Source organism: Melozone crissalis, unplaced genomic scaffold (genome assembly GCF_028551555.1).
Source record: "Melozone crissalis strain CALT ecotype California unplaced genomic scaffold, PUWL_Pcris_2 ptg000033l_1, whole genome shotgun sequence".
Taxonomy (NCBI): domain Eukaryota; kingdom Metazoa; phylum Chordata; class Aves; order Passeriformes; family Passerellidae; genus Melozone; species Melozone crissalis.
The window spans coordinates 16,197,848-16,222,563 of record NW_026535811.1 but is presented as its reverse complement, the minus strand read 5'-3'; the positions used below and the strand labels follow the sequence as shown (position 1 = coordinate 16,222,563).

Sequence of the window (24,716 nt, the reverse complement as noted above, 5' to 3'; positions counted from 1 at the left end):
GTTCTGTGACTTTGAGTAAGTTATTTATGTTATCCAGATTTCAGTGCCCCCATCTGTAAAGCTGCTGCTCAGGAATTTGCCACTTCACAGGAGCAGTGGGTCCTGGAGCAGATGACCTCCTCGCACCGAAGTGACTGTGGTGCCATTTTTCCCTCCCACCACAGAGCTCTTCTCCACTCCTTTGCTGGGAAAGGGAGTTTCCCAGTGATTGGTGCTCCTAATCCCATGTGAATTCAGCATTTGTGTGGTGCTTGTCTCCCGTCCCTCCCTCCTTCTGTCCCTACTGTGTCACTGTGAGTTTTGAATTGTGTTTGACCTTGTGCCTCTGCGTGTTCTCTCCCGTTGTGCTGCGTGTGGGTTTGTGCCTTGTGTGGATATCTGAAGATCGCAGTCGAAGTGCCAGTGCACCTACCTTAGGTACAGTAATCCTGCATGTCTGCCGTGCCAGCCCCGTGCCCTGACTGCTGCTAACAGCTGCCTGTGGCCACACACTTCCCAAACCAGGCACCAGAGCTCTGCATCGGAGCCTCTGCCCATCACTAAAAGGAGTTTTCACATAACATCTGCCCTCTGCTAAAAGTCAGCTGTGCTGTTCCTCAGTAGCTGCTACTAATGAGAGATTGCGGGTCAGTTTGCAGAGTTTTGCTGTAACTTTGAGCACAAAGTTACCACACACCAAGGTACCAGGTGAGAACTGGTGATGCTTAGTAGTTACCTTTGTGCTGCCACCTGTCCTGGATCCACTGGAAGAGTTTAAAGGGTGGTGAAGTAGGGAATGAGCTGTATTTCCCAGGCATTCATGTAAGGGAGTTCCGAGGGAAAGAATGTGTAATTCATCTTCTAGATGTCGTTGTATTTATGGTACAATAAAACAAATGAGAAATAATTGGGGTAGATGGGGAAGGAGCCATTCACACAGTAAATAAGAGCCAGTCTTGTGATGTGAGCATTCCTGGGGTGGTTCTGGCAAGGACAGGTGAGACCTGCCTTAGGAAGCAGAGCTGTGTCAGTGGGGTGGTGGTACAGCCACATGGGGTGGCAAAGAGACCAAGTGCTCTGGACCCTCTCTCTTTCTCACATGGCCCCCTAAACGTTACCTGTTCTACAGGGTTGTGTCAGTGCATGAGAAGGAGCCAGGTGTGAGGAGCAAACAGCACAATTCCTGCAAATCTCTGCTGCTAATGCACCCAACCTTGCCCTGGTTTCCATGGGTTTGGATTTTTTCACTTTACCTTCTACAAGTAAAGCAAAACCCATGAATGCCACAGCCTGGTTGGATGTTAGTGCTGTCTCTGTCAGTGGCAGGATCCCTGTGTGGGTTAGTGGCCAAACCAAAGTGCCTGGAAATGATCTTTTGTGTGACCTTGTTGTCACACAACGTTTGACAAGGTGGAAAATGGGACATGTTCATAAGTGTTCTGGCTGGACCATCTTAAGTTTGGCCAGCAGAAGGATACACTGGCAAAGCCTACAGTTTGCTGCTGGTCATGGCCCTTTTGTGGCCATCTCAGCATTAACTCTGTGGCCTGAGACCACATGTCCCAGCAATATGAGCTCTGCTTTGATGCATTGTTTACTTTTCTCCTGGAAGTTTGAAAGTCCATTTCAAACACAAGTGATGGGAATTTATTCACAGAGCTATATTAAAAGATGCTACAAGTCATTCCAGGCCTGACTGCCTTGCCACAGCTGCTTCAGCTGAACAAGCTCGTGCTCTCACTCTTCCCCAGCAAGCAACTGGCATCAGCTCCACATGGTAGTTTTATTCAGCTATCTGGCACTTGCTAGCACATCTCTGCTTATGTAGTCTAGTAGATACTGCAATTCTATTAGTTTTCTTTTTAAATTACGTTTAAATTGTCTTTTCCTTCAATAGTTTATCTTTTGTGGCAACTTCCCCTTTGGGAACAAGAGCCCTCAGGTTTGTTGTCATGGAAAACATCTACAGATCAAGGATTTAATGCTTATAGAGTGGGTGGTAATGTTGAGGGTCTCTGATCAGAGATGTTTCGTTCACCCAGAAGATACAGTTCAGACAGAACCTAAACTCCATGGTGTTCCTCTGAGGAGGAACAAAATATTCCACAGTTTGAAGAAGTGAGGAGAAGAGGGCCCTCCTTCTGGGGCAGGAGTTTTGTTGCTGGAATTTCCTGGCCAGGGAATGAAATACTACAGGTTATTGGGAAGGATATCTGCAGGGAAGTTACCTGGCTTTCTGTGCTTTGGGGATTCCTGCTTTAGTTCCCTGCCACTGCACTGAATTGTTCCTGGGCACCCACATGCCTTGGCTCTGTCTGTGAAAGCACTGTGGGAGCACTCCCTGAGGAAGAGTAAATTTGGGATTTAATTCCCTGCTTGATTCATGAGGTGGATTCTCCCACCTTGGGTGCAGAAGGCACTTAACTGAAGCAGAGCATTGCCTTGGAGCATTCCCAGCCAGGCCTGTGAAGGAGGAACATGTGGTATTTCTTATGGACCTTCCCATCCCTCTTTGCCCCATTTTCTTGGCATGGTGGCTGCCAGTAATTTAGCAGGAGTCATTCCCAAGGTCATGAGCATGTCTGTACAGTCCTGCACGAGAGGTCTTGACAAAACTTTTGTTTTCTAACAGCTGAAACGGAGAAGGGATCTGCAGACCACTTGGATCTGGCTGGCTTGCCCCCTCGCCCAAAGGAAGCAGATAGTTTGCAGATGACACCACCTTCTCCAGATTCCAGGAAAAAGGCCAGGGGAATCAAGAAGTTGTTTGGAAGGTAAGTAAAAGATGAGAGATGACCATTCTCCAGAGCTGGGGCTTGGGCAGGGGTTTGCTGGGGACACACCTTCCTTTCTCCCTTGCCAGCGTGTGGCTCCGTGGTTTAATATCCGAAGAGCAGGAGCCCGTGTGGTGTTTGGGAGGGATAACAGGGGCTGGGGGCAGGCAGAAGAGGGGCTGCCAGCCCTGGGGGAGGTCTTGCCTGTGTTGGTTGCAGTGGCAGCAGTGACGTGCCTTTTCCTTAGCCAGATGTGAATGTGCTTGCTTCCTTTCTTTAGGCTTAAAAGGAGTCAGTCCACCACCTTCAACCCGGATGACATGTCCGAGACAGAGTTCAAGAGAGGAGGGACGAGAGCCACCGCGGGGCCCCGGCTGGGCTGGTCTCGGGACCTGGGCCAGTCCCACAGGTGACACCAGCGCGGCCACTGTCACTGCCTGGATCCCGGCGAGCACGGGGCCAGAGCAGGAGGGCAGTGCCAAAATGAAACATCTCCTGACTGGCCCAAACCAGGCAGATCCAGGCTGCCTCCTCCTCTGAGAGAGGGTCCCTGCAGGGCTGAGCTGGGCTGGGTGCTGGGGTCCTGCTGCCGAGCTCTCGCCTTCGCAGGATGGGGCAGCGTGTGAGCCCTCATGGGCAGTGACAGATACTCCTTCTGTGCCTTTCCTGCTGCACTTCCAGGGATGAAAGGAGAAAGTGAAACATCCCAGTCTCACTCCAGAGCTGTGGCCATGCTAGGCAGCAGAGGTGGCTCTTTTCAGTAGCATTATAGGAGGCTGTGTTTATTGTGACAGTGGCAACAGATCAGCAGCACCCAGCACTTCATTGTGCTGATGGTTCCCCCCTCAGAGCTTGTCCCAGATCCCACAAGATGTGAATTAGGCTTAGCTTTTGGCTTTCTCATTATTTATGAGAACAGGAGATTGGAAGCACAGGATTCATCAGTCTTTTTTGGGTCACATCTCCCGCAGTGAGCTGGACATGCCATTCGCAAAGTGGACCAAGGAGCAGGTTTGCAACTGGCTCCAGGACCAAGGGCTTGGCTCCTACATCAATAATGGCAGGCACTGGATATTGTCTGGGCAAACACTTCTGCAGGCTTCTCAGCAGGATCTGGAAAAGGTGAGGAGTACCAGAAACACTCCTTTTAAATAAAGGTACAAAAAAAGAAAAAATCCCCATTTCTGTGCATGTAAATCAGTTCTGTAAAGTGCACCTGGTAAAAAAATGTAAACCAGATGAGTTTTCAAAATACTGTCACCTGCAGTGATGCCAAATCCATTTCTTTTTAGCTGAAGTTTCGTAGAAATTTAATGCTCTGTAATGAAGCTAATAATTATAAATACGTGATTTAACTTCATTAAGCAGAGACACATCAATTGACTGTAGCACCCTCTAAAAATATGCATGTGAGACTGCCTCATTATCATATGGGTTTGTAGCCCTACTTCATTAGCACCCATATGTGCTACAGCTATTTTATGCCTATGTGAGAGGGGTGTTAAAAGGTGCTGTTTTGTTCTGATTGTGTTTTCTGTCCATTTTATACAAAGAGGAATGAGGATTTGTTACACACAGATTGATCAGTCTCTGTCTAATTGTTGCAGAATTGCTTGTCTATTTTTAAAAATGAGAAACACAGGAGAAATTGATTCAATTTATATGTTTAATCCATAGTATTTGATAAAGTTTGAATTTTTCGCTTTTAAAAAATCGCTCTCTTCACCAAATAGTAAGCCTGTTTTCTCAATTGGGTAGTTATACTACAACTGGAATAAGAGAAGTGTATTATGAGCATAATGGCTTGTAATAGTGTTGTCAGAGGTAACATTAACCAGCAGGCACTCCTGAAAGTGAAATGGGATTAAAGAGATCATGGAATGGCTGCACTTACAACTAAACTGGGGAATAATGTTACACATTTGAAAGCATTAATGAATTTCAGTAATTCCTGGAACATTGCTATGCTCTTAACTAAATAATTATTTTAACTTTACCTACCTAAGTGGGAGAGGATGAATTAATCCCAGCAAGTATTTTTTGAATGCTAACATTTTTATTATATTGTGGGATTTTTTTTTTAGCTGGCATGAGAATATTGTGGCCAACATTTTAATGCAGTTTAGAATCCACCACTCCCTGAAATTAATCTGCCACACTGTAAGTGGGCCTTTCCCTGGTGCTAAATGTCGGCTAAAACAACACTGAAATTCAGCAAAAAGAAAATGCACCTGGCAGGTGACCAGCAATGCTGTGAAAGTGTGACTCTCAGAAACCTTTGTCACTGAGCAGAGGGAGGAATAAAACAGTATTGTCTCTGGATTTACTGCTTTTCTGCCTTTCACAGGAGCTTGGGATAAAGCACCCTTTGCATAGGAAGAAGCTCCAGCTTGCTCTGCAGGCACTGGGATCTGAAGAGGAGAACAACCATGGAAAACTGGATTACCACTGGGTTACCAGTAAGATTTGACTGCATGCTGGAGCAGGGGCTTTGGAAGGGGCTCCTTAACGTGGCTGACTGGGGGTGCTGAGGATGGGAGCAGTGAGTGGAGCTGGGTAACGTGGCTGCCACTCTGACAGGAGTGTCTGTCCTGCCCTAGGGTGGCTGGATGACATTGGCCTGCCCCAGTACAAGACCCAGTTTGATGAGGGGAAGGTGGATGGCCGCATGCTCCATTACATGACTGTGGTGAGTAAATGGTTTCTGCCTTTCCTGACATCCTTTCCGTGTTCTTGGCTTCTCAGTCTTCAAAGGACCCCTTTAAACTCTAGTGAGTGTCCTGTGTTCATGCCAGTCACTGTAACCTACAGAAATCAGATACTACTGCTCACCTGCAAGCATTTCCTAAGTTCTTTCCATCTCTAGAGCTACTAGATTCAGGTGGAAGAGCAAACACAGTAAGCAAGAATTTGGACTCATGCATGAGAAATGGGCAATCCTGAGTTTAACAGTGACACCACTGTGCTGAGGCAGGGCTTTGGTACACAGAGGTGTGCAAATGCTGTGCTTGCCATTCATGCTTTTGCTGTTCATATTGTTATTAATTAATAGAAGCAGGTGGAATCCTTTTCTTCAGTGAGCAAGCATTCTATCAGCTTGCTTACTTACGTGGATGCTTAGGTGAAGAAAACCCGAGCAATTTCCTTTGAAGAAAATTGCAGTTCTGAGAGCCAGCTTGTTTGAAAGCAGGCTACACTTAACAGCTTTTGCATTTCAAAGTGCTTAGCACAGGCATCACCTCCCCACTCCCCACTTCACTGCCAGTCAGGTTTCCTTTGTGTAAGGGCTCAGGTAGGATGAGATAAGACCTTCCTTCTCTGGGGACACAAATGCAAATTGAACAACACCCCCAATATTAATTCTTTCTGCGCAACAAAGAGAGGAATCAATCACAGCCCTGCTCTCTCATGAACCATGAGTTACCTTTTCATGCCACACTGACATGTGTTTTGCATAGGTTTTATGTCATGGTTTGCAATTTTATTTATTATAAGATTGTTTTTTCTCCTTCTTCACCCTGGGAGGCGTGATGCCAGCAGCCTCCATTAAGTTTGATGTTGTGTTGGGAGACTTTACTACCATTGTCACTGCCCTTTAACTGTAGATCACTGGAGATATGTCAAAGCAAGTTTAACCATCAAATTATGACAACAGATTGTTGGTAAATAACCAACAAAATATGCAAAGTATTAAACTAATACTTGTTATGATCTTTTGAAGTTACTCCAACTCAAAATAAATAATAAGGAACATGTATTATTTTATAATAAATGAAATAGCAAACCATGACATAGTAACCTGCTGTCAGATTCATGACAAACTGAGCTGAATGCAGTGGGATGTTTGGGTAAGCAAAGAATCTTGTCTTAAATATAGACAAAATAGATTCCAGTGCTCATAACATATAAGTACAACTGAAAGATTAAGCCAGACTAACCCTGGAACAAGGGTGCATAAATTTATTCAGGTTAACCAAATTGCACTTGGAATTTGAGACACTTTCTTCTTCCCTCTTTTATTCTAACCATAGAGAATGTCCCAATTTTCAGGGTAATTTATTTTTTCAGTTAAACTTCTAGCTGGACATTTGAGGTAACTTCTGGCAGGATTAAATGCCAGGTGAGTCTAGTGTAGTGTGTTGGTGCTGCCTTGGCTCTTATCCTGTCACTGAGGATATGCCATCTCACCCTTTTTCCTTCCTTGTTACCCCATGTTTCTTGTACTAAGATCTGTGTGAAAGCATCCCCCAAGAGCTAGTACAGTGCAACACAGAAAGTTTTTATTTTGGGACAATGGTTTGTTATGAACCACCTGTCTGACATATTAAAATCTTCCCCCAGATGTATCAGATGCGCCATTTTAAGCATGGGGCTAAAGCAGTCCTCTCCAGGAGGGTGCTGCTCCCATGAATAAGCATGTCTGTGTTTATTAACTCCCTCTTGTTCTTTGGCAGGATGATCTGCTCTCCTTGAAGGTCATCAGTGTCCTTCACCACCTCAGCATCAAAAGAGCCATTCAGGTTTTGAGAATCAACAACTTTGAGCCCAACTGCCTGCGCAGGAGGCCATCTGATGAGGTACTGCTTTACGAGGAGGCTGTGAAGGGGAATCCTCTAGGGCTTTATCCCTGGTGTTTGATTATTCCTGTTCTGTTCTCTCCTCCTGTCTCCTCATTCTGCTTACATTTTTAGTTTCCTGTTTCTCATGTTGTTCTTTTAACCTCAAGCTCTGACATCACTTACTTACCCCTACCTGCCATGACCCCAGACTCACGTCCCCCTTTCCAAGTCTCCAGCTTCTCCTCCAAGCCAACAGCTGGCTGTTTTGGCCCAGTCTCTGATGTGCTGTCTGGAAAACAAATCATCTTGAATTCAGTGCACTCTTGCCACAAGTCTTGTGCAACTCTCTGGAAAACTGGTGGCTGTGTCAAAATTTTCTGTGTAAAAGGAGCTTGGCTCCATTACCAGGCAGGAGACTGCCATCATTGTGTTTTGGAAGCAGCAAATGCTGCATAGGGCAATGGATGACAGAACAACCCAGACTCTTGGATTTAGATCCACAATGTGTATCTACAAGAACAGCACAGCAGCTCATGGAACCAGCTGAATTTTCAGCTCTACTGGTAGAAATGGCAGATAACCCTAGAGCACAGCACAATAATCAAATGACCTGACACAGCCCTGCCCCCTGCCCAGACCCATCCCCACGCTGCTCTTGCTGCAAGGTCGCAACCCAGAAAGAGATTCTTCTCTCAAGTGCAGGGTAGGATTGTATTCCTTAAGGACAGGAGAAGTATGTTTCAGTAAAGACTGGGGCTGAGATTCAGCTGATTTGGGATGTCTCCTGACCTGCCTGTCCCTCCTGTTGGCAGAGTAATGTGACACCTTCTGAGGTGACCCAGTGGACCAACCACCGCGTGATGGAGTGGCTGCGCTCCGTGGATCTGGCAGAGTACGCGCCCAACCTGCGCGGCAGCGGAGTGCATGGGGGGCTGATGGTGAGTTCTGGGGTGCCTTCTTCCATTTTAGCAAAAAAATATGTCTGGCAACCACCAGGTCGATGTTCTGACATTGTCTTTGCTGCACACACCTTTTCTGCTTATTCTGCTTAATAAGAAGTTTCTCACCTTTTGGTTTAAAGGACATGAATGTCTCGAGGGGAAGTTGTGAGGTCTAATACTCTGTATTCCCCTCACAATTCTGTTTCGGTATGGCATTCTCCACCTCCTGTCCTACAGTGCTGCCATGCTGTGCAGTGCACAAGTGCAGCCACTTTCTGCCTTCCTAATCTGGATATGGTTTTCTTTTGTGGGGGAGGCTTGTTACCTTCATAAAATTTGGGATTAGACTGTCAAACCAGGATTGTTTTTAATTGCTCTAGCATCACATATCCAGACAAGAGACCTATATCTGCAGAGGTTTGTTGTGGTGATTAGGGGTTTTATCCCTGCTCCAGACGTTTTGTGTCTGTTTATTTTCCATTATTCCTCTGGCTACCTTTTCCAGAATTGGAAGATGATACTGGGTAAACAGTTTGTGGCAGCTTCACACAGTACTTCAGTTAAGGGTGGATTTATCTGTTCATTTCTTCTTACCTGCCAATTTGTTTGTATTTATAACTCCAGAAGGAAAGCCTGGAGGTAGTATTTTAGGAATCCTTTAATTAGCTAACTCTTTCCTCCTTCTTTGTTGTATATTTCTGTAACATACAAACAAAAATCCCAAAGCAGCCTTAGGGAGTGACTAGGATAGGCCTGGATGTGCTTGAGATCTCATCAGACAGTACTGGCCTCAGCTGGGTTCTCTGTGATTGGATTCCCAGGTTTTGGAGCCCCGTTTCAATGTAGAGACCATGGCCCAGCTGCTGAACATCCCCCCCAACAAGACACTGCTGCGGCGCCACCTGGCCACGCATTTCAACCTCCTGGTGGGGCAGGAGGCCCAGCAGCAGAAGCGTGAGGCCATGGAGTCCCCAGACTACGTCCTCCTGACAGCAACTGCCAAAGTCAAGGTAGGCCTCTCGTTCTGGGAGGGGTGGGAGCATCCAGGGAAGCATTTGGATCTCTGGTTTTATCCATGGGTGCAGCATCAGTAAGGTTGGTTCCTAAGGAACAAGCATGAGAGCAGGAGCTGGCAGATCTGGGGCCGACACTTGTGTCTACCATGAACAGGCCACTTCTCAGCCTCTCTGACATGCAGAGACAAGAGGTAGCACTGGTGTTGTCCTTCTGTCTGTAGTGGGAGATGTTTGGGAGGGAGACTGTCCCTTACTGTGTACAGACTCATGGTTTAATGTAGAATTTTCACCTCCTTTGGGATCTGTTAAATGGTAGTGTCTTAACAGTGGTAGAGTGAGAGGACACATTGTCCTTTCAGGTGCCACTGTCATGAAATTCAGAAGATCTGTGTAGGAGAGCACTGAGGTTTTGACCTTTTGTCATGGAAGCACAAGGGGGCATGAGTAGGCCTGTTCTTTGCTGATTCTCTAACTCCTAGATAAATTTCTCTCCACTTTTAAGCCAAAGAAACTTACCTTCAGCAATTTTGGGAACCTGAGGAAGAAGAAGCAGGATGATGTGGAGGAGTATGTGTGTCCTATGGAGCTGGGGAGGGCATCTGGGAGCGCGTCAAAGAAGGGCTTTAAGCCTGGCCTGGATATGCGAGTGTATGATGATGATGATTTGGACAGGCTGGAGCAGGTAAGCCAGTTCTAACAATTCTGAGTCTTTGAGCTGTCAGGTTTGGTGGGAAAACCTTCCATTTCCCAGGGAAGTCTTCCTTTTGCTTTGGCCCGTGAAAGCCCTGACTTCTTGCTGTCACACAGCATTAGTGACAAAAGGCTCTGCTCCCAAGGAGGCTGAAGCTGTGAATGCAGCACCTTTAAGGCCTGCTCTGGAGTAACTCTCCCTCCTGGCAGGCCATGCTTCCCTCATGGTGTGAACATCTCAGGTGTAGTCAGTAAATTGTGTGCTGCACTTCAATGTCACTCTGTCCTAGCAGGACAAGGGGGAATGGCTTCACACTGACAGAGAGTGGGTTTAGATCTCAGGAGGTTTAGAAAAATGTTCTTCCCTGTGAGGGTGGTGAGGCCCTGGCACAGGTTTCCCAGAGAAGCTGTGGCTGCCCCATCCCTGGCAGTGCCCAAGGCCAGGTTGGACAGAGCTCGGAGCAGCCTGGGATAGTGGAAGCTGTCCCTGCCCATGGCAGGGGATTGAACTGAGATGATTTTTAAGGTCTCTTCCAACCCAATGCATTCTGTGATTCCACTCTATGATACAAATAAGTTGTTACTAATTCATGGTTCATTCTGTTTTTTATAGATGGAAGATTCAGAAGGGACGGTGAGGCAAATAGGAGCATTTTCTGAAGGCATCAACAACCTGACAGTGAGTCTGTGAATGGGGTCTGTGCAGTAAGGTCTCTGTTTCTGTGGGGTGGGTGTGAGCCCCTTGGCAGTCACTCGAGTTAAACAGTGTCAGTGAGGTCCTTTGGGTCTCCTGCAGGGACAGAGGGCACAAAAAACCCCAGTGGTTCAGGAAGGTACCTGCCCATCCTGGTGGGGAGCTTTGGTGGCCTGTGCTGGCTCCCCCCACACCGGGGAGGGCAGGGGACACAGCCCCCATTGCCCATGGCTGGTGGGTTTCCAGCTGGGAGTCAGGCTGCATTTTCTGGGTGGAAGCCCTGAGCCACTGGGCCAGCAGGCAGCAGTGAGCTGGTTTTGGGGCAGGGTGGGTGCAGACCTCCCCCAGCAGAGCAAAGCAGTGGCTGGCAGGCAGTGTTTGCTGCCCAGCACAGGACAGGTGACTTACTCCAGCTGTGAGAAACCTTGACTCTTCCCTCCTTTCCTTTGCAGCACATGCTGAAGGAAGATGAAATGTTCAAAGACTTTGCCACTCGCTCTCCTAGCACCAGTATAACAGATGAGGACTCCAACGTGTGACAGTCACCACCAGGCACTGACAAAGGCTCGTTCTCCTGCGTGCAAGGACATCTCTGTTCCACGTGACAGATCGTGTACTTTACATTGCTCTTGCTTCTGTTTGTTAGAAGTAACACTGAGGGGTGGAGGATTTTAAAGAGAAAAGGAGAAAAATCAAGGTGCCTACTTAAGTTGCCATAAAAACCACCCAGACACTGGTGAATGGTAATGGTTTTAACTCTATTTAATGTACAAACTGGTGATACGTTTCAGAGTGTTGCGTTGAAATTGATGTGGTATGCTAGTGCTCCTTTTGCTTATTCCTGGCCTCAGATAATCCTTTCTGCTGTTTGAAAAGAACAGAAGGTGTTAGGTGAAAGTGTTGTGTCTGTAGATAGTGTGCCTCAGCTCTCTCTGAGCTCCCAGCTGAAAAATAGGAGTTACTGCTCTTCTCTGAGTGCTTTTCTTTGGCACAAACACCAGTTCAGCCCTATCCAATGTAGGATTTTAGTCATCTGTGCCCTGTGTAAGCTCCCCAGTAGCTCTTGACTGTTGTTCCTATTTTTATACTGTTTTATAAAAAAAAAAAAAAAAGAAAAAATAAGTATATGAAGTACATATAAAAGCAAAAATTTAAATCTTGTGAGATAGAGTGATGGAAAGTTGAAGGTGTGTGAGGGAAGGGGAGAAGGTTGTAAAAAAGTTATGCCAGTTTGCAGACCAGCTGGTTACTGGGAAAGGCAGGCTGACCTTTGGAACTGTTTGCTTTCGTTGCTTTTTACTGAGTGCACAGTTTAATGATCTTCCATTTGAGATGAAACTATTCTAAAGCATGTTTCTTTTAGCAGTGACTCATCCAGAAACTGCACATTTTAAAATGTCTTCTTTATTGTCCCCAGCAGCAGTAGTTAGTGCAGTCAACAAGGTTATTAACACTTCCATGATTGAAAAAATTTCTTTAAAGCTGAGAGCACTCCCTGCATATGGAAGGGATATTTCTGTGCTGTGACTAACGTGAAGATGGTGTAGTTGCAAAAAAAATAAAGTTATATAGAGAAATGTATAGGAAATATATTATTTCATATTATTAAGCCTAAGGTGGGACTTTTCCTCCAAAATTCAGATATCAAATGTGTTGCTCATCATTTTACCTTCTTAAAGCACAGCTCCTCTGCTCTTGAGGATCATCAGGTTTTAAAATTCTTAACTAGCCAGTGGGAATCTTGTGTCAGACTTCCAGTATTGCGAGGTGTCCTAGCCAAAAGCAAGCAAACAAACAAAGAAAAGTAACTTTTTATTCCAGTGGTCATTTGTATGGTGTTGAACGTTGCATGTATTTTAGCACAATGGCATGAAGCTGCTTTGCTCTGTAAAAGGCAAACAAAAGTCCAGCTGGAATTGTTCCTTGTGGTGGTGTTGCTTTGCCAAGCGTTTGTCACTCGTTTTGTCGCTCTCCTTGCTGGAAGTGAGATCATTCCTGGTGTTGTGCAGGGGATTTGGGGTTTGTGCTGACTTTGGGGGTGTTTCTGAAACACTGTTTAAAAAGCTAGGAAAGGAAGAAGGGTTCTTCCCAGGATTTTCAGGGAGCTCCCCTCAGATCAGAGGCATATTCCAGCATTAGAATTATGTCAGCTGATAACCTGGACCTTTGAAGGATGTGCAGTGTTTATTGACGTACCGAGATGCAGAATTTAACGTGGGCAAGTTTAGGGTGCAGATGCTTGGGATGTGGATTCAGGCTTCCCTTTCTGTGAATACTCTGCAATATTGTTGTTATTTACATGGAAGTTGAACATAAAACCCTGTGGAAGCATTGGGAATTGTGGTGCAGGCTTCCAAACAAAAGTGTTCCTCTGGATGGCTCTCACTAGTTACTGGCTACTGGACAGGACTGGGTATTCACAGGGGGAAAAGGGAGCTAGTGACACAATGCTGTGTGCTGAGATAGCCACAAACACTCTCCAGTGTCTCTGGATGTTATCAGTGAGGGCAGTGATGGTTCATTGAAGTGCAGTGTGAGCAGCATTCTGCTCCCAACAGCCCTTTCCTGGCAGCCAGGCCATCCCCTGGAGCTGCCCTGCTTCTCTCACAGGGCAGGGGCACGAGAGAGGTGGTGGAGTCAGGAGGTTTTAGGGGTGTGTGTGCACACTGTCCTTACTGTCAGGGTGTTTAATTGGTGCCTCTTTGGAGAGGGCAACGTAACTGCTGTGTATTGCCATGTGAAATCCAATAAAGTCTGTGGAAAATGCTAAGTGTTTCTGGAAGCTGGTTCCCTTTCTCACATCCTTTTTTTTTTTCCTTTTAATTTTCCATGGAAGCTTGTTCCATTCTGTTCCAAAAACAAAGAAGGGAAAAGGGGCAAAATCACACATTTTTTTGTTGACTCATTAATTAATTTGTCAGTAGTGCCTGCAGCAGGGCTCAACTAACAGCTAAGAAATCAACTCTATCAAGACTTTTTAGTTATTTCTAGGATCCAGATTTGAACTATCTTGGGTTGTTTGGTGTGGTGAGAAGTGACGTGATCATTGCTCAGTGTGTGCTCTCCAGAGGGAGCCCTCCCAGTGTGCTCTGTCCCTTCTTACTGTGAAAGAGACTCTCTGCTCCCAAGTGTTAATCTCCTTTCTCTGGGAGATTGAAAGAAAAAGGTGGTTTCATCTCCAGGCAACACCCTGTGCCACAAAAATGGTTTCTGTGCAATAGTCCTAGAAAGGAGATCCAAGGAGATAAGATCAGACTGGAATGAGATAACATCAGCCAAAGAAATGGTGCCGGAATTAACAATAAGGAAAACAAGCACAGATGAATTCAGTGAGTGTGAAAGCTACAGGGCCTGCTGGGCTGGTCCTGCTCAGTCAGCTGTGGAGAAACACACCCAGGAGAAAGCCCAGCTGCCCTGCGGGCACGCAGAGCTCAGTCCTCCCATCACCTTCACCAGGGAGGCTGCAGGTGTCCATGTGCAGCTGAATAGGTCTGGCTGAGCCCAGCACCTGCACAACCTTCTGGAAAATAAAGGTTTGTCCCTGAGGCAGTCTGCATGCAGAAACGACCTCCTCCAGCAGAGAAGATGGGCCAGAAGGTCTCCCAGGAGGACAACCAGGAGAACAAGGCTGAAACGCTGGTCATCTGTGAAGTCTTCAGCCAGGGTGTGCTCCATGCATCTCAAAGGCTGAAGGACTACCTGGGTTTTGTGGACCCTCAAAGCAAATTCCAGCCGGCCACGAACACGCTGAGCGAGATCTTCCTGGTCAACTTCATCGGCTTCTGCGTGGGAAAGGGCATGGAGGAGCGGATCATGACCAGCAAAATGACCAAGCAGCAGTCTTCCCTGTTCGGAGTGGACTGGATCTGGACTCTGTGTGGGTCTGACAAGCAGATCAAGCTGCAGATCGCCGTGCAGGCCCTGCAGCCGGCCGAGCTCTTGCAGGGCGAGGGCGCTGCCGAGGATTGCTGCCGGGAGGCCGCGCTGGCCGACGAGTGCTTCCAGAACATGAGCAGGTTTGAGAAGCTGGCCCAGTTCTGCCGCCTGGTGGGACGGGACTGCCTGGGCTTGTTCGTGGTGTTCGGCGTGCCAGGGAAGCCCAAGGACATCCGAGGAGTCCTGCTGGACAGCGTTGCCAAGGAGGAGCAGAAATGCCGCCTGTCGGGCAGGAATGCGTTGCGGCAATTCGTCACCAGCACTGACAGCTCCCTGCCCGCAAAAGACATGCTGGAAAATTGCCTGGGCACCAAAAGCAGGCTGAAGGATGCGGGCAGTGTGTACATAAACTTTGTGTGAGCAGCTGGGCAGGAGCAGCGGCTCCGTTCGGCACCGGGGCCGCGCGGGGCTCAGCTCTGCCCCTCTCTCTCTCCTCCCCACACTCCATTCCCTCCACCTTCCCCTGGACCCATCGTGTTCCCTTAGCTCCTGCAGGAGCCAGGCTGAGTCAGCCTCTCCAGATTTTAAAACAACAGGATGGATCTGCCAGAAAAAAGTGTTTATAGAAGGCACGACGTTTTTCCAGAACATTTTGTTCGCCAGACATTAAGTCTTGGCTGGAGCTGCTGAGAGCTTTATCAGCCAGAGCTCTGGGGAGGTCCTGGTGGATTTGACTCAGAGCCTTTGTTTGCAGTGTGGCAGATTTTTTTCCTGTCCTAGGAGGGTGAGTCTGTAATAATGGAAATGTGCTGGTGCTGGTCAGAAGAGTTGAAATGAGTGTGAAGGACAATACCAGGCCTTAAAATGACTGATTTGAAGGAGTGAGCTGGTTTCAGTTAAGAGGAAAATCCCTTCCCAGTGCCAGAAATGGGCTCTAAGAGAGACTTATTAATTACCTGCTCCCTAATTGGTGCCAGGCTCCACAGGGCCTTGGAGCTGTGAACAAAAGGCAGGGCTGGAGCCAACTTCAAAGCTTTTCTCACTGAGTGGCTGTGTCAGGGCAAGGTGTGGCAAAACCAAGGGGCCAGGTGTTCAAGAACACTTGGGAAAAATCGAGCAATGGCAACACAAAACAGGCCTGATGTAGGTGGGACCTTTTCATAGCAACAGAGTCAGCCCCTGACCATTCGCACCAGAGAGCAAATCTGGAGGAGGCAAGATTATGTCACTTGGAATTTTTTTTCAGTAGCTTAGCAGCTGATGGTATTTATGGGCTTGATTTATTCTATTTCCCTCAGCTTTTACTGAACTAAGGCTTTTGGCTTATACAGTTATAATTACTTGCTTTAACCAGTGAAGCATGACCTGATCCATATTTAAACAGGTAAACTCACTTTGGTTATAGCTGAGTGATGAGTCTTGTTAGTGCAAAACTCATCTGCCTCTAATTTTCATATAAATTCAGTCAATTAACAGAATAAAAATAATATTGAAAACACATTAATTTTCCACTATTTACTATTCAAGTTGTAAGATGGGGGAAGCAGCGAGAGCTGTTACTAAAACAGCCATTGAAAAAGAGCCTGAAGAGGCTGAGGCATCAGTGCCACGAGTGTTTGAAGCATTCCACGGCAGACACAGGGAGTCTGGAAGGGGAAGAGAAATAAAAACAAACACAGAGAACTACAACATTTTGCTGAGTCACAAACGTAGCTGGGTTTGGAGGAGAGTGACCTTTCAGTCCTGAAACAGTTCATTGAGATGGAATTGTTTTTAAAGAGCTGCTGTCACTGTTAAGACACATACACTTAACTGTGTATGTGGCTGGGTTTGGTGGGACAAAGGAGACAGTTCTGGTGTGTTGCATAGAGAACCTGCATAGCTGTGGGGGATAGGGGGTTTTTTGTCTGTTTTAACAGAAGAATCATCACTGCAGCATGATTGATACTGGTGTATAAAAGCCCTGCAGAAAGCTTTAAGTTTACATTAAGTTCATATATTATAACTAGTGTGACTTCACCTATCCAATTCTTTAGAAAAGCTGGCTCACTTGAAAACTGAGCTTTTTTTCCTTTGCACGCTTTCTCAATAATAGAAAGAGAAGGGAAAAATCAAAATGTCTTGACTTGTATAGAGTTTGAACCATGAGAGTTACACACTGGGGCAGTTGTTGATTTGATTTGTGTCCCTCAGAGGGCTCTGGTACCCCAGAGATTTCACAGAGGCTTGGTATGTTATTTTGGGATAATGGATTGTGTCGCCCAGGCTGCACCACACTCTGGCCCTTTCCCTTGTGGGCTTTAGCTCAGGCCCCTGGGCCCTCAGCCATGGTGGGACTTGGCCAAAGCTCTGGATTCTGGCTAACAGTGAAGTATCTAACCATGTAACTCTGACTATGTTCATCCACTCAGCCGAGCTGGAGCCATCCCCAGGCCTGTGTGACTGCACGTGCTGATGGACCAGGTAAGGTGCAGCCCCTGAGATCCCAGGCAGTTTGTGCAGTAGCATGACACAGGGCTGGTCCTGGGTTCTGAAGAACCTGGAATTCACACCTTTGTCCCTTGGCGGTGTTTTCTGTTCTTATTTCCCTCTGAACACTCACTGCTGGGATACACTGGGAAAAGCCTTGTCCCTGCATGGGATGGAAATTCCTCCATGTCTCACCAAGAGCTTCAAAGCCCATTTGGTTTTCTGGAAGCAGTCGACGAACTCGGCCTCGCTCGGGGTCTTGCTCGGAGGGTCAGTGTTCCCTCTGCCAGGAGGAGGGGCAGAGAAGGACACGCTGGTGAGAGCATCCCTTTGGGAAGGTTCCACCTCCCTGCCGTGCAGAAGGCACAGCAAAAATGGGCGTTGAGACCAGAACTACTGAAAATGAGGAGCTCAGGGAAAGGCAAACTGCCTCTGTGTACCAGAGGGTCCGGGCTCTGCCAGAGGAGCCCCTGGAGAGCAGCACCTGCCGAGCTGCTGGGCCTGGATCCGTGGCTGTGCCATGGCATTGATCCGGCCCTGCTGGGCTGGGAGCTGAGGTATGCCCCCCACCTTCATCCATGCCCCTCTGTGCTCTCCGTTTGTTCTGGCTGCTGCACTGCCCCTACTGGCCCTTCCTTCTTGCTCTGCCTCCCTTTCCTCCTTTGGCTGAGCTGTAGGAATGCCTCTGCTGCCTTCTGGAGCCGGGTGAGGAGCACTGGGATGTCATCTGGGTTGCATCTCAGGATATGCTGTGAGGACAGAAACCCAAGGGACCAAGGTGAAAGCGAGCCCAGGCTGGGCATGGCTGGGAGCCTGAATCCCAGGGCCTGCTGCATTTCCCAGGAGGATGCACAGGAGTGGGCAATCCAGGCATGAAACAGAGCTGGATGCATCCCTCTGCAAGCACAGAGCTGCTGGGCCTGGCTGTGGGCTGTCCTTACCAAGGGGACAGGTGACCCCTGCTCAGGGATGGCTGGAAATAACCCAGGTGGAATGGGGAGGAGCAGAGCTGGAATCAGCAGAGCTGCCTCAGGTCAGAGGACATTGGCACTGACCCAGTGATGGAGATTTGGCCACCTTATCTTAGTGCACAGCAGGTATTGCTTGGAAAAAAGACCAGAGGATGCATTAAATGCCTGCTCAGGGAGGAGCCCCTTGCTCCCTGCCTCTCTCTCCCTCTGCTCCTGCCTGTGGACTGGGCAGTGTCCTTGTTCCCAGTGTTTCCTTTGCCATCACCTGTGCTAATGTGGCTCCAGACTCCTTGTGCTCACCGGAGCTGGAGCTTCGTCGTTCAGGGTCTGCAAACGAGGGGCAGAAAAGTACATTTGCTCTCAGAGGTGGAAAATGGGCTCCCCAAAGGCAGGGATCCATGGGATGGAAGCTCCCAGCTTGGGTTTGTTCTGGGTTGTGAGGGCATCTCGGGACACTCCAAAGAACAGGAGGTGACTGGAGTTGCTGATTAAATCCTGCAGGGGCACAGCACCTGCCTGCCAGCCCCGTGTCCATGCCCTGCCTGCTCTCAGCTGCAGACAGGGCTGAACCAGAGGAGCAGCCAGCAGAGTCCTGCCAGCCCCAGCTCCGCTGCTCCGAGTCCCAACTCCTGGGCCTTTGATGGATCTCCGTGGAGGAGCTGAAGAACCAGAGGTCAAGTGGGATTAGATGAACTCTGCTCTCCCTGTAAACATCCAGCTCTCCATTGGAGCCTTCCATCTCCCAGAGGCTCCAGTTTAACCCAATGGTAGTGGAGAAGGAAGGAAGAAGATGGGTGTTTAGGCAGCCCTGGGCACAAATCAGCATTTTTACAGACGTGTGCAGTCCCCCAAGCATTTGCAGTAGGTGCTAAATCCCCAATCATCCTTCCAAAAACCCAACCCCGAGGCACCACCTGGCTTCCAGCAGCCACACTCGCAGCGTGGGGGATATTCCAGCAGGAGCAATCATTTGGTGCAATGCAAAGGGTGTCAGCCCAGGGCAGGGGCTCAGAAAGGGCGGGCACAGCCCCCAGGATCTGCCGAGGGGGAGAGAGGGAGAGGCAGCTTTGGAAAAGGACCGTGACAAGTCCTGGGCCATGAGGTGCACAGAACAAAGGGCTGGAATTGGGCACCGTGAGGGGACCCTGGGTGGGGGAAAAGCCACATCCATGGACACAGAGGGGACCTCCATCCAGAGCAGCCCCTGGCCGTGGCTGAAAGGTCAGTGAGTGGAAGACAGGAGTAGATGGACTCACAGCTCAGCTGGAAAATGTTTTCCACAGGTCCTGGGGGTTGATCTGGCAGGTGTTCCCTTTGGAAAGCTCTGGTGCTGCTCCTCTCCCATCTCTGCTGCTCTCTCCCTACAGCTCTCGTGTCATTGTCCCTCAGCACAAGGTGATTTCCCTCTCTTGCTGCTGGAAGGGACTGGGATCTTCCCAAGCAGCTGGGGAAGGACTGGCTGGATCCTGTCAGCTCTTTCTGAAGGGAATTGGATCTAATCCTGCTGGCTTCTCCCACAGCAAGGACTGCTCCCGTGTTCCCTGTCACCAGGGAATGTTTGGCAGCCAAGTGAAGGAGAGGAAGGGAAATGATTGCAGCAGGCACAGGTGTGTCTGTGCTGGCCGTGTTCAGGGTGTCCTTGGAATCATGGAATCCTTCAGGATGGAGGAGCCCTCTGAGACCATGGTGCCCAACCGTTCACCCATGCTGCTGAGGCCACCACTGTCCCATGTCCCCAGGTGTCACATCCACATGGCTTTAAATCCCTCCAGGAATGGGCCTCCACCACTGCCCTGAGCAGCTATGCCAGGGCTGGAGAGCCTTTCCTCTGGGAGACTTCCCAATATCCAGCCTAAACCTCCCCTGGGATCACGTCAGGCCATTTCCTCTTATCCATTTCAAATGGTTCCAATCATTCCCTTCTCTTTTCATCAGGTTGCATTTCTTCCCTCTGCTTTTCTTCCAGTCTTTTGGCAAAGCTCCTGGGTAACTCCAGGAGCTCCAAGGTTCATCCCTTTCCCCTCCCTGATTTTGCAGGAATGGCCTCTGGCAGGGACACCCTGGACAAGGTGGCTTGACCAGCGACCTCCAGGTGCAGCTGCTGGATCAGAGTGAGAAATTCACTTCTGCCCTGAATGCCCAGCCCGTGTCCCTGTGTCCCTGGGAGGCTCCTTTCCCGCTGGCACCTCGGACACTCCCGGGGCAGGGGCGGAGGGAGCTGTGGGAAGGGATCCCCCTCTGGGCTGCAGGCACGGGGCACCCCGGGAGCTTCCTGGGCAGCGTTCCCATGGCAATTCCCCGCCAGTCTCCCTGGATCCCGCCCTGGACACGGTGCAGAGAATCTCGGGGAGTTGGAAGCAAAGTTGAAGAATTTGTCCACCGAGAGAAGTGGTGATTAATAGAGCAAAGCAGAGTGGTATTCCACACAAGGGATTTGGGATGCTCCCAATCCATAATTTTCTTTTGGATGCTGCAGCCCGGTGTCCTGAGGGAGCTGCTCCTTTCCATTCCCATTTAATTTTCCGTATTTCATTAATTCTCTGTGGAAATCTGCTTTTAATGAAAAGGCCCAGGAGGATATTGATGACATCCCACAGGTGTGTGCTCAGACCAAGGATTGCTCTGGCTGGCAGAAGCTGCACCAATCTCTCAGGAATTTCAGTCTGGATTTGTCTTTTCCCCCAGTTCTCCTTGGTTTGGCGGTGCAGTGTCCTGTGTATCTCCTAGAAGAGTTTTGGGGTTTAAAATGGGATTTTTTTTGTATTTTGCAGTACTTCTCTAGAACTCAATTAAAAAGAGTAAAGCTGTATCGATGTGGCTTGGACTGGTTAATTTGCATTGGTTAATTAAAGCAAATCATTGAGAAGGGGGCTGAGCAGCCCTTGGTTGGAGCTGGCAGCTCTTCCTCATTTGTCTCTTCATTCTCTGAATTATTTCTTAAGCAGTTACTGCAATCAAGATACACAGTGAGGAGAAACAGCACTGCTGCCCTGCTGGACTGGGAAATCCAAGTCCAGTTCCTCAGAGGGATTGAGGGGATGGGGAGCTGAGCCTCAGGCTGGGATTTGGCAGTGGGAATTTAGTGAGGAGGGGAGAGAGGAGATCCCCCAAAATTCTGCTGGGTTTGGGTGCCCCCAGCCCCAAAAATGATCCTGGTTAAAGGGAACTTGAGGAAGCAGCGGGATGTGCTGGAGGGGCTGTGCTGGGACCCCCAAACCCTGGGCAGGGATGGTGAGCAGTGCCAGAGACACAGGAACACTATGGAAGGGGGGCTGTCACCCCAAATTCCAGCCCGGAATGCTGGGCAGTGCCAGAGACACAGAACACTATGGAAGGGAGGCTATCACCTCCAAATTCCAGCCAGGAATGCTGGGCAGTGCCAGAGACACAGGAACACTATGGAAGGGCTGTGCTGGGATCCCCAAATTCCAGCCAGGAATGCTGGGCAGTGCCAGCTCTTTGGGACACTGCCTGATCCGGAGTTTTCTCTTTTCTGTCGTGCTCAGTACCTGGCACTTCCTTAGAGTCCCACAGGCCAAAAATCCCATGGGAGCAGCTGAAATCACAGCCGATCACACAGAATTGGAAATGAGCTGTTCCACAGATTTATTTTTCCCAATGGGTTTTTAATTTAAAGCAGAACACTGCTCGTGCCCCGACCCCCCCCGTCTCCCGATCCCATACCCTTTATTTTTGGGCTTTCTCCACGAGAATTATCTGCCTAGGCTGGATAAAAAATTCAAGACAAATCCTCCCGGCTCTGCGGGGCCCGGCGGGGTCTGGGGTGTCCCGGAGCCCCGACGGGGCCGCAGCCGGAGCAGGAGCGGCAGCGCCGGGCTCGGCCCCAGCGCCCGTCCCGGAGCGGCTCCTCCCGCCCGCGGCGATCCCGGGGCCCATCCCAGCGCCGATCCCACCCCGGGACCACCAGCGGACACGGGCAGGACCCGGACCCGAAGCCCCGGTTCAGCCCCGGTGTGAGGGGCGGGGACGCGAGCGATGGGCCCGGCCCTGTCCCGGTCAGGCCGGGGCTCTGTGAGGCGGGGCCGGGGCTCCATGAGGCGGGGCCGGGGTGTGGCAGCGGCTTCAGGGGCGGGGCGGGGCCGGGCCCGGCTGCAGCCGCCCGCGGCGAGCGCCGAAGGGGAAATGGCGCTCTGGGGCCCTCCCCGCGGTTTGAATCCGCTCGGCCCCGCCCTGCGCAGGAGCTCTGGGGCACCGCGCACCTGAGCCGGCCCCGCCCCGCCCATGAATCGCGGCGGATCCGCGCCCGCTCCGCTCGCTGCGGGGATGCTCGTCCCGGGCTGCGGCGGGACCGGCGCTCGGAGCGCTGAGATAGGGCCGGCACCGGGATCCGGGCCCCGAGATCTGGGTCCGGCTCCTGCCGGTGTCTGCTGGGGGTCCCGGGCGGAGCCGCTTCTCCTCGGCGGGCGGGGTACGGGATTTGGGCTGGGCTGAGCACCGGGATCGCCGCGGGCGGGAGGAGCCGCTCCGGGACGGGTGCTGGGCCGGGCCCGTCGCTGCCGCTTTGCTCCCGCTCGGCCGGCGCGGGGCTGGGGTCCCGCCGCGGCTCCGGGCACGGTCCCGGTGCGGCCGCGGGGAGCCGGGCCCGGGCGGAGGGCGGTTGTTCCCGGAGCGGGCGCTGCTGGATCCCGGCTGGGAGCGGGCGGGCCCCGGGACCCTCCCGCCGCCGCCGCCGCCGCTCCCTCAGCGCCCCCGGCCCCTGGGGCGCCGCCTGGCGCCCGGGCAGAGCAGCGCCCTCCGCCCCCGAACCCCCGGGGCTCCCGCGGAACGAGCGGCGCTGGATCGCCGCGGGCGGGAGGAGCCGCTCCGGCCGGGTCCGGACTGCGGCCGGTGTGGGACCGGGACCCCGCCACGGCTCGGTCCTGCTCCAGCCTCTCATCCGACACCTGCCGGGTGAGATCCGATGCTCTCCCTCCTCTCCCCCACTTTCCCTGTGGCTCGCACTACCCCCAGTGGAAAAACCCGTGGGTTTAAAAAGCCAGTGGAAACTGCTTTTTATTTCCGGAGCACTGGAGATTCTGGGTTGGAAAGAGCCACGAGGATCATCAATTTAAACACTGATAAGTGATTGGCCCACGTTGAATTCAGAATCTTGGCTTGGTCAGCACCCTGCTCCAAGCATCTGAGCCACCCAAGAGGGATGCTGAGCTTTAAATGGGGTTTGAGTGAGGCAGCATCTCCTGGGAGCTCTAAAGCGCAATTCCAGGTCTGGGATCACAGGAGCAGTGCAAACTCCCACAGTCCAATCCCTGGATTTGCCTCCTGCCAGCACTCAGCACCTTGGACATGTTTGGGTGCAAGTGCTCCAGTGCTGCTGCCTCAAGGGATTGGGGAAATGGGGATTAAACCCCTTCCCACAAGGCTGGCTCTGAGCTCTGGCTGGGGAAAGGATTTGGCAGCCCTGGCATTTTGATGAAATCAGTGTCCATAATTTTGGAGATGAACCCAGGGCACATAAATAAACCTTTCTCCATAAGGATAGCCCCAAGGAATCCACAATTCTTCCTATGCCTGGTCAAACAAACCAGCAGCCAGTTTTAAGGGAGGGACTCCAAACTCCTGTCTCCCTTCCTGGCTGAAAAACACTTACAGAGGCTTTGGAGTTCATACAAGCTTGTCAGGATTTGGATACTCCATTTAAATTCCACTCATATGCTACAGAATAGGAAGTGTCCTAAAGGCAGCTCCACTCACACTTGAATTTTAAGCCCTCTACTACTAATGAATTTGGATGTCCCTTTGTTAGGAACATCCTACCTCTGCTTCTTTAGGCAACTCCATGTGGGAGATAAAATAAATGTGGACAAAAGTTTGGAATGCAGCTTCCAAGTCGGATTACCTGCTAGGAAATGACTCCAGCTCTCTGTTACCTCAGGCTGTTTAGCCATGGCCTGGCTGCAGACTCTGAGCTACACCTGGGAGCTGGTGAGTAACAGCAGCTGAGGTCTCATCCCTGCTGTACACAAACACAGGGGCTGCATTTGGATACGTGCAGGCAGGGTTGGGCCACTTCAGAAAGCTTCAACCCCTGTTGAATGTTCTTCAGAGATTCCATTAGGGATAATGACCTTGTCACAAATCTCTTTCAGGCACACAAGAACCTGAGTAAGAAAATGAACTCAACTCCTTTGTTCCATTAGGCTCATGCCCTGAATTCCCACAGGACAGACAAGTCCCCCTCCTTGGAAGGCAATGTCTCCTACCTGTGCCTTCCCCAGCCTTTGGTGGCTGCTGTCTCCATCCTTCCTCATCTCTTCATCTTCCCCCTCAGGAGGGTTGGCTTCCTCATCCTGTGGAGCAAACACAGGGACAGTCAGCAGCCCTGCTCATCCCAAACCTGGGCAGCAGGGACAGACTGGTGGGACCCTCTGGATGTCACCCTCTGCTGGGCGGCATCCCAACCCTGCCCCATGGTCCCGTTCCTGGCTTGGCATCTCCTTTGAACATCCTTGGGATGTTAAACCAAAAACATTGCTCTGTGGGGCTTTGGGACACCAGAGACACCCCCAAGGCAGCGGGCAAAGCTCCTGTTCCCACATCCTCTGCCTCCCAAAGAACCCAGGAAAGGAACTGCCCTCCCTCGTCCCCAGAACAGAGCCTGGTGCTGATTGGGTAAATGCATGTGTGTTCTTGTTTCTGTCCTCCATAACAGAGCACAACAAGGGAAAGATCTGAGAATGAGGAGGTTGGGGGATTGGTTGGTTGGCAGTTTGTACACTTTTACAGTTA

General features: G+C 50.2%; 2 protein-coding genes across 10 annotated transcripts in view; both read left to right on the top strand.

The window, feature by feature from the left end:
- PPFIBP1 (PPFIA binding protein 1) overlaps nt 1-13,423 on the top strand; it is a 101,693-nt gene extending 88,270 nt beyond the window's left edge. For all 9 annotated transcript variants that reach the window (XM_054282243.1, XM_054282244.1, XM_054282242.1 and 6 more), the window contains 11 exons: nt 2,612-2,753; nt 3,034-3,162; nt 3,725-3,875; nt 5,101-5,212; nt 5,354-5,442; nt 7,208-7,330; nt 8,125-8,250; nt 9,075-9,263; nt 9,772-9,951; nt 10,573-10,638; nt 11,106-13,423. In XM_054282243.1, coding sequence (XP_054138218.1) covers nt 2,612-2,753; nt 3,034-3,162; nt 3,725-3,875; nt 5,101-5,212; nt 5,354-5,442; nt 7,208-7,330; nt 8,125-8,250; nt 9,075-9,263; nt 9,772-9,951; nt 10,573-10,638; nt 11,106-11,192 — 1,394 coding nt within the window. In that variant the 3' untranslated portion in view covers nt 11,193-13,423. The remainder of the gene's footprint in view (nt 1-2,611; nt 2,754-3,033; nt 3,163-3,724; nt 3,876-5,100; nt 5,213-5,353; nt 5,443-7,207; nt 7,331-8,124; nt 8,251-9,074; nt 9,264-9,771; nt 9,952-10,572; nt 10,639-11,105) is intronic.
- A 350-nt stretch (nt 13,424-13,773) lies between these two features.
- Nucleotides 13,774-15,967, top strand: REP15 (RAB15 effector protein). Its single transcript, XM_054282053.1, has one exon. The coding sequence runs from the start codon at nt 14,209-14,211 to the stop codon at nt 14,947-14,949; it is 741 nt and encodes a 246-aa protein (XP_054138028.1). The 5' UTR covers nt 13,774-14,208; the 3' UTR covers nt 14,950-15,967.
- The last annotated feature ends 8,749 nt before the right edge of the window (nt 15,968-24,716 follow it).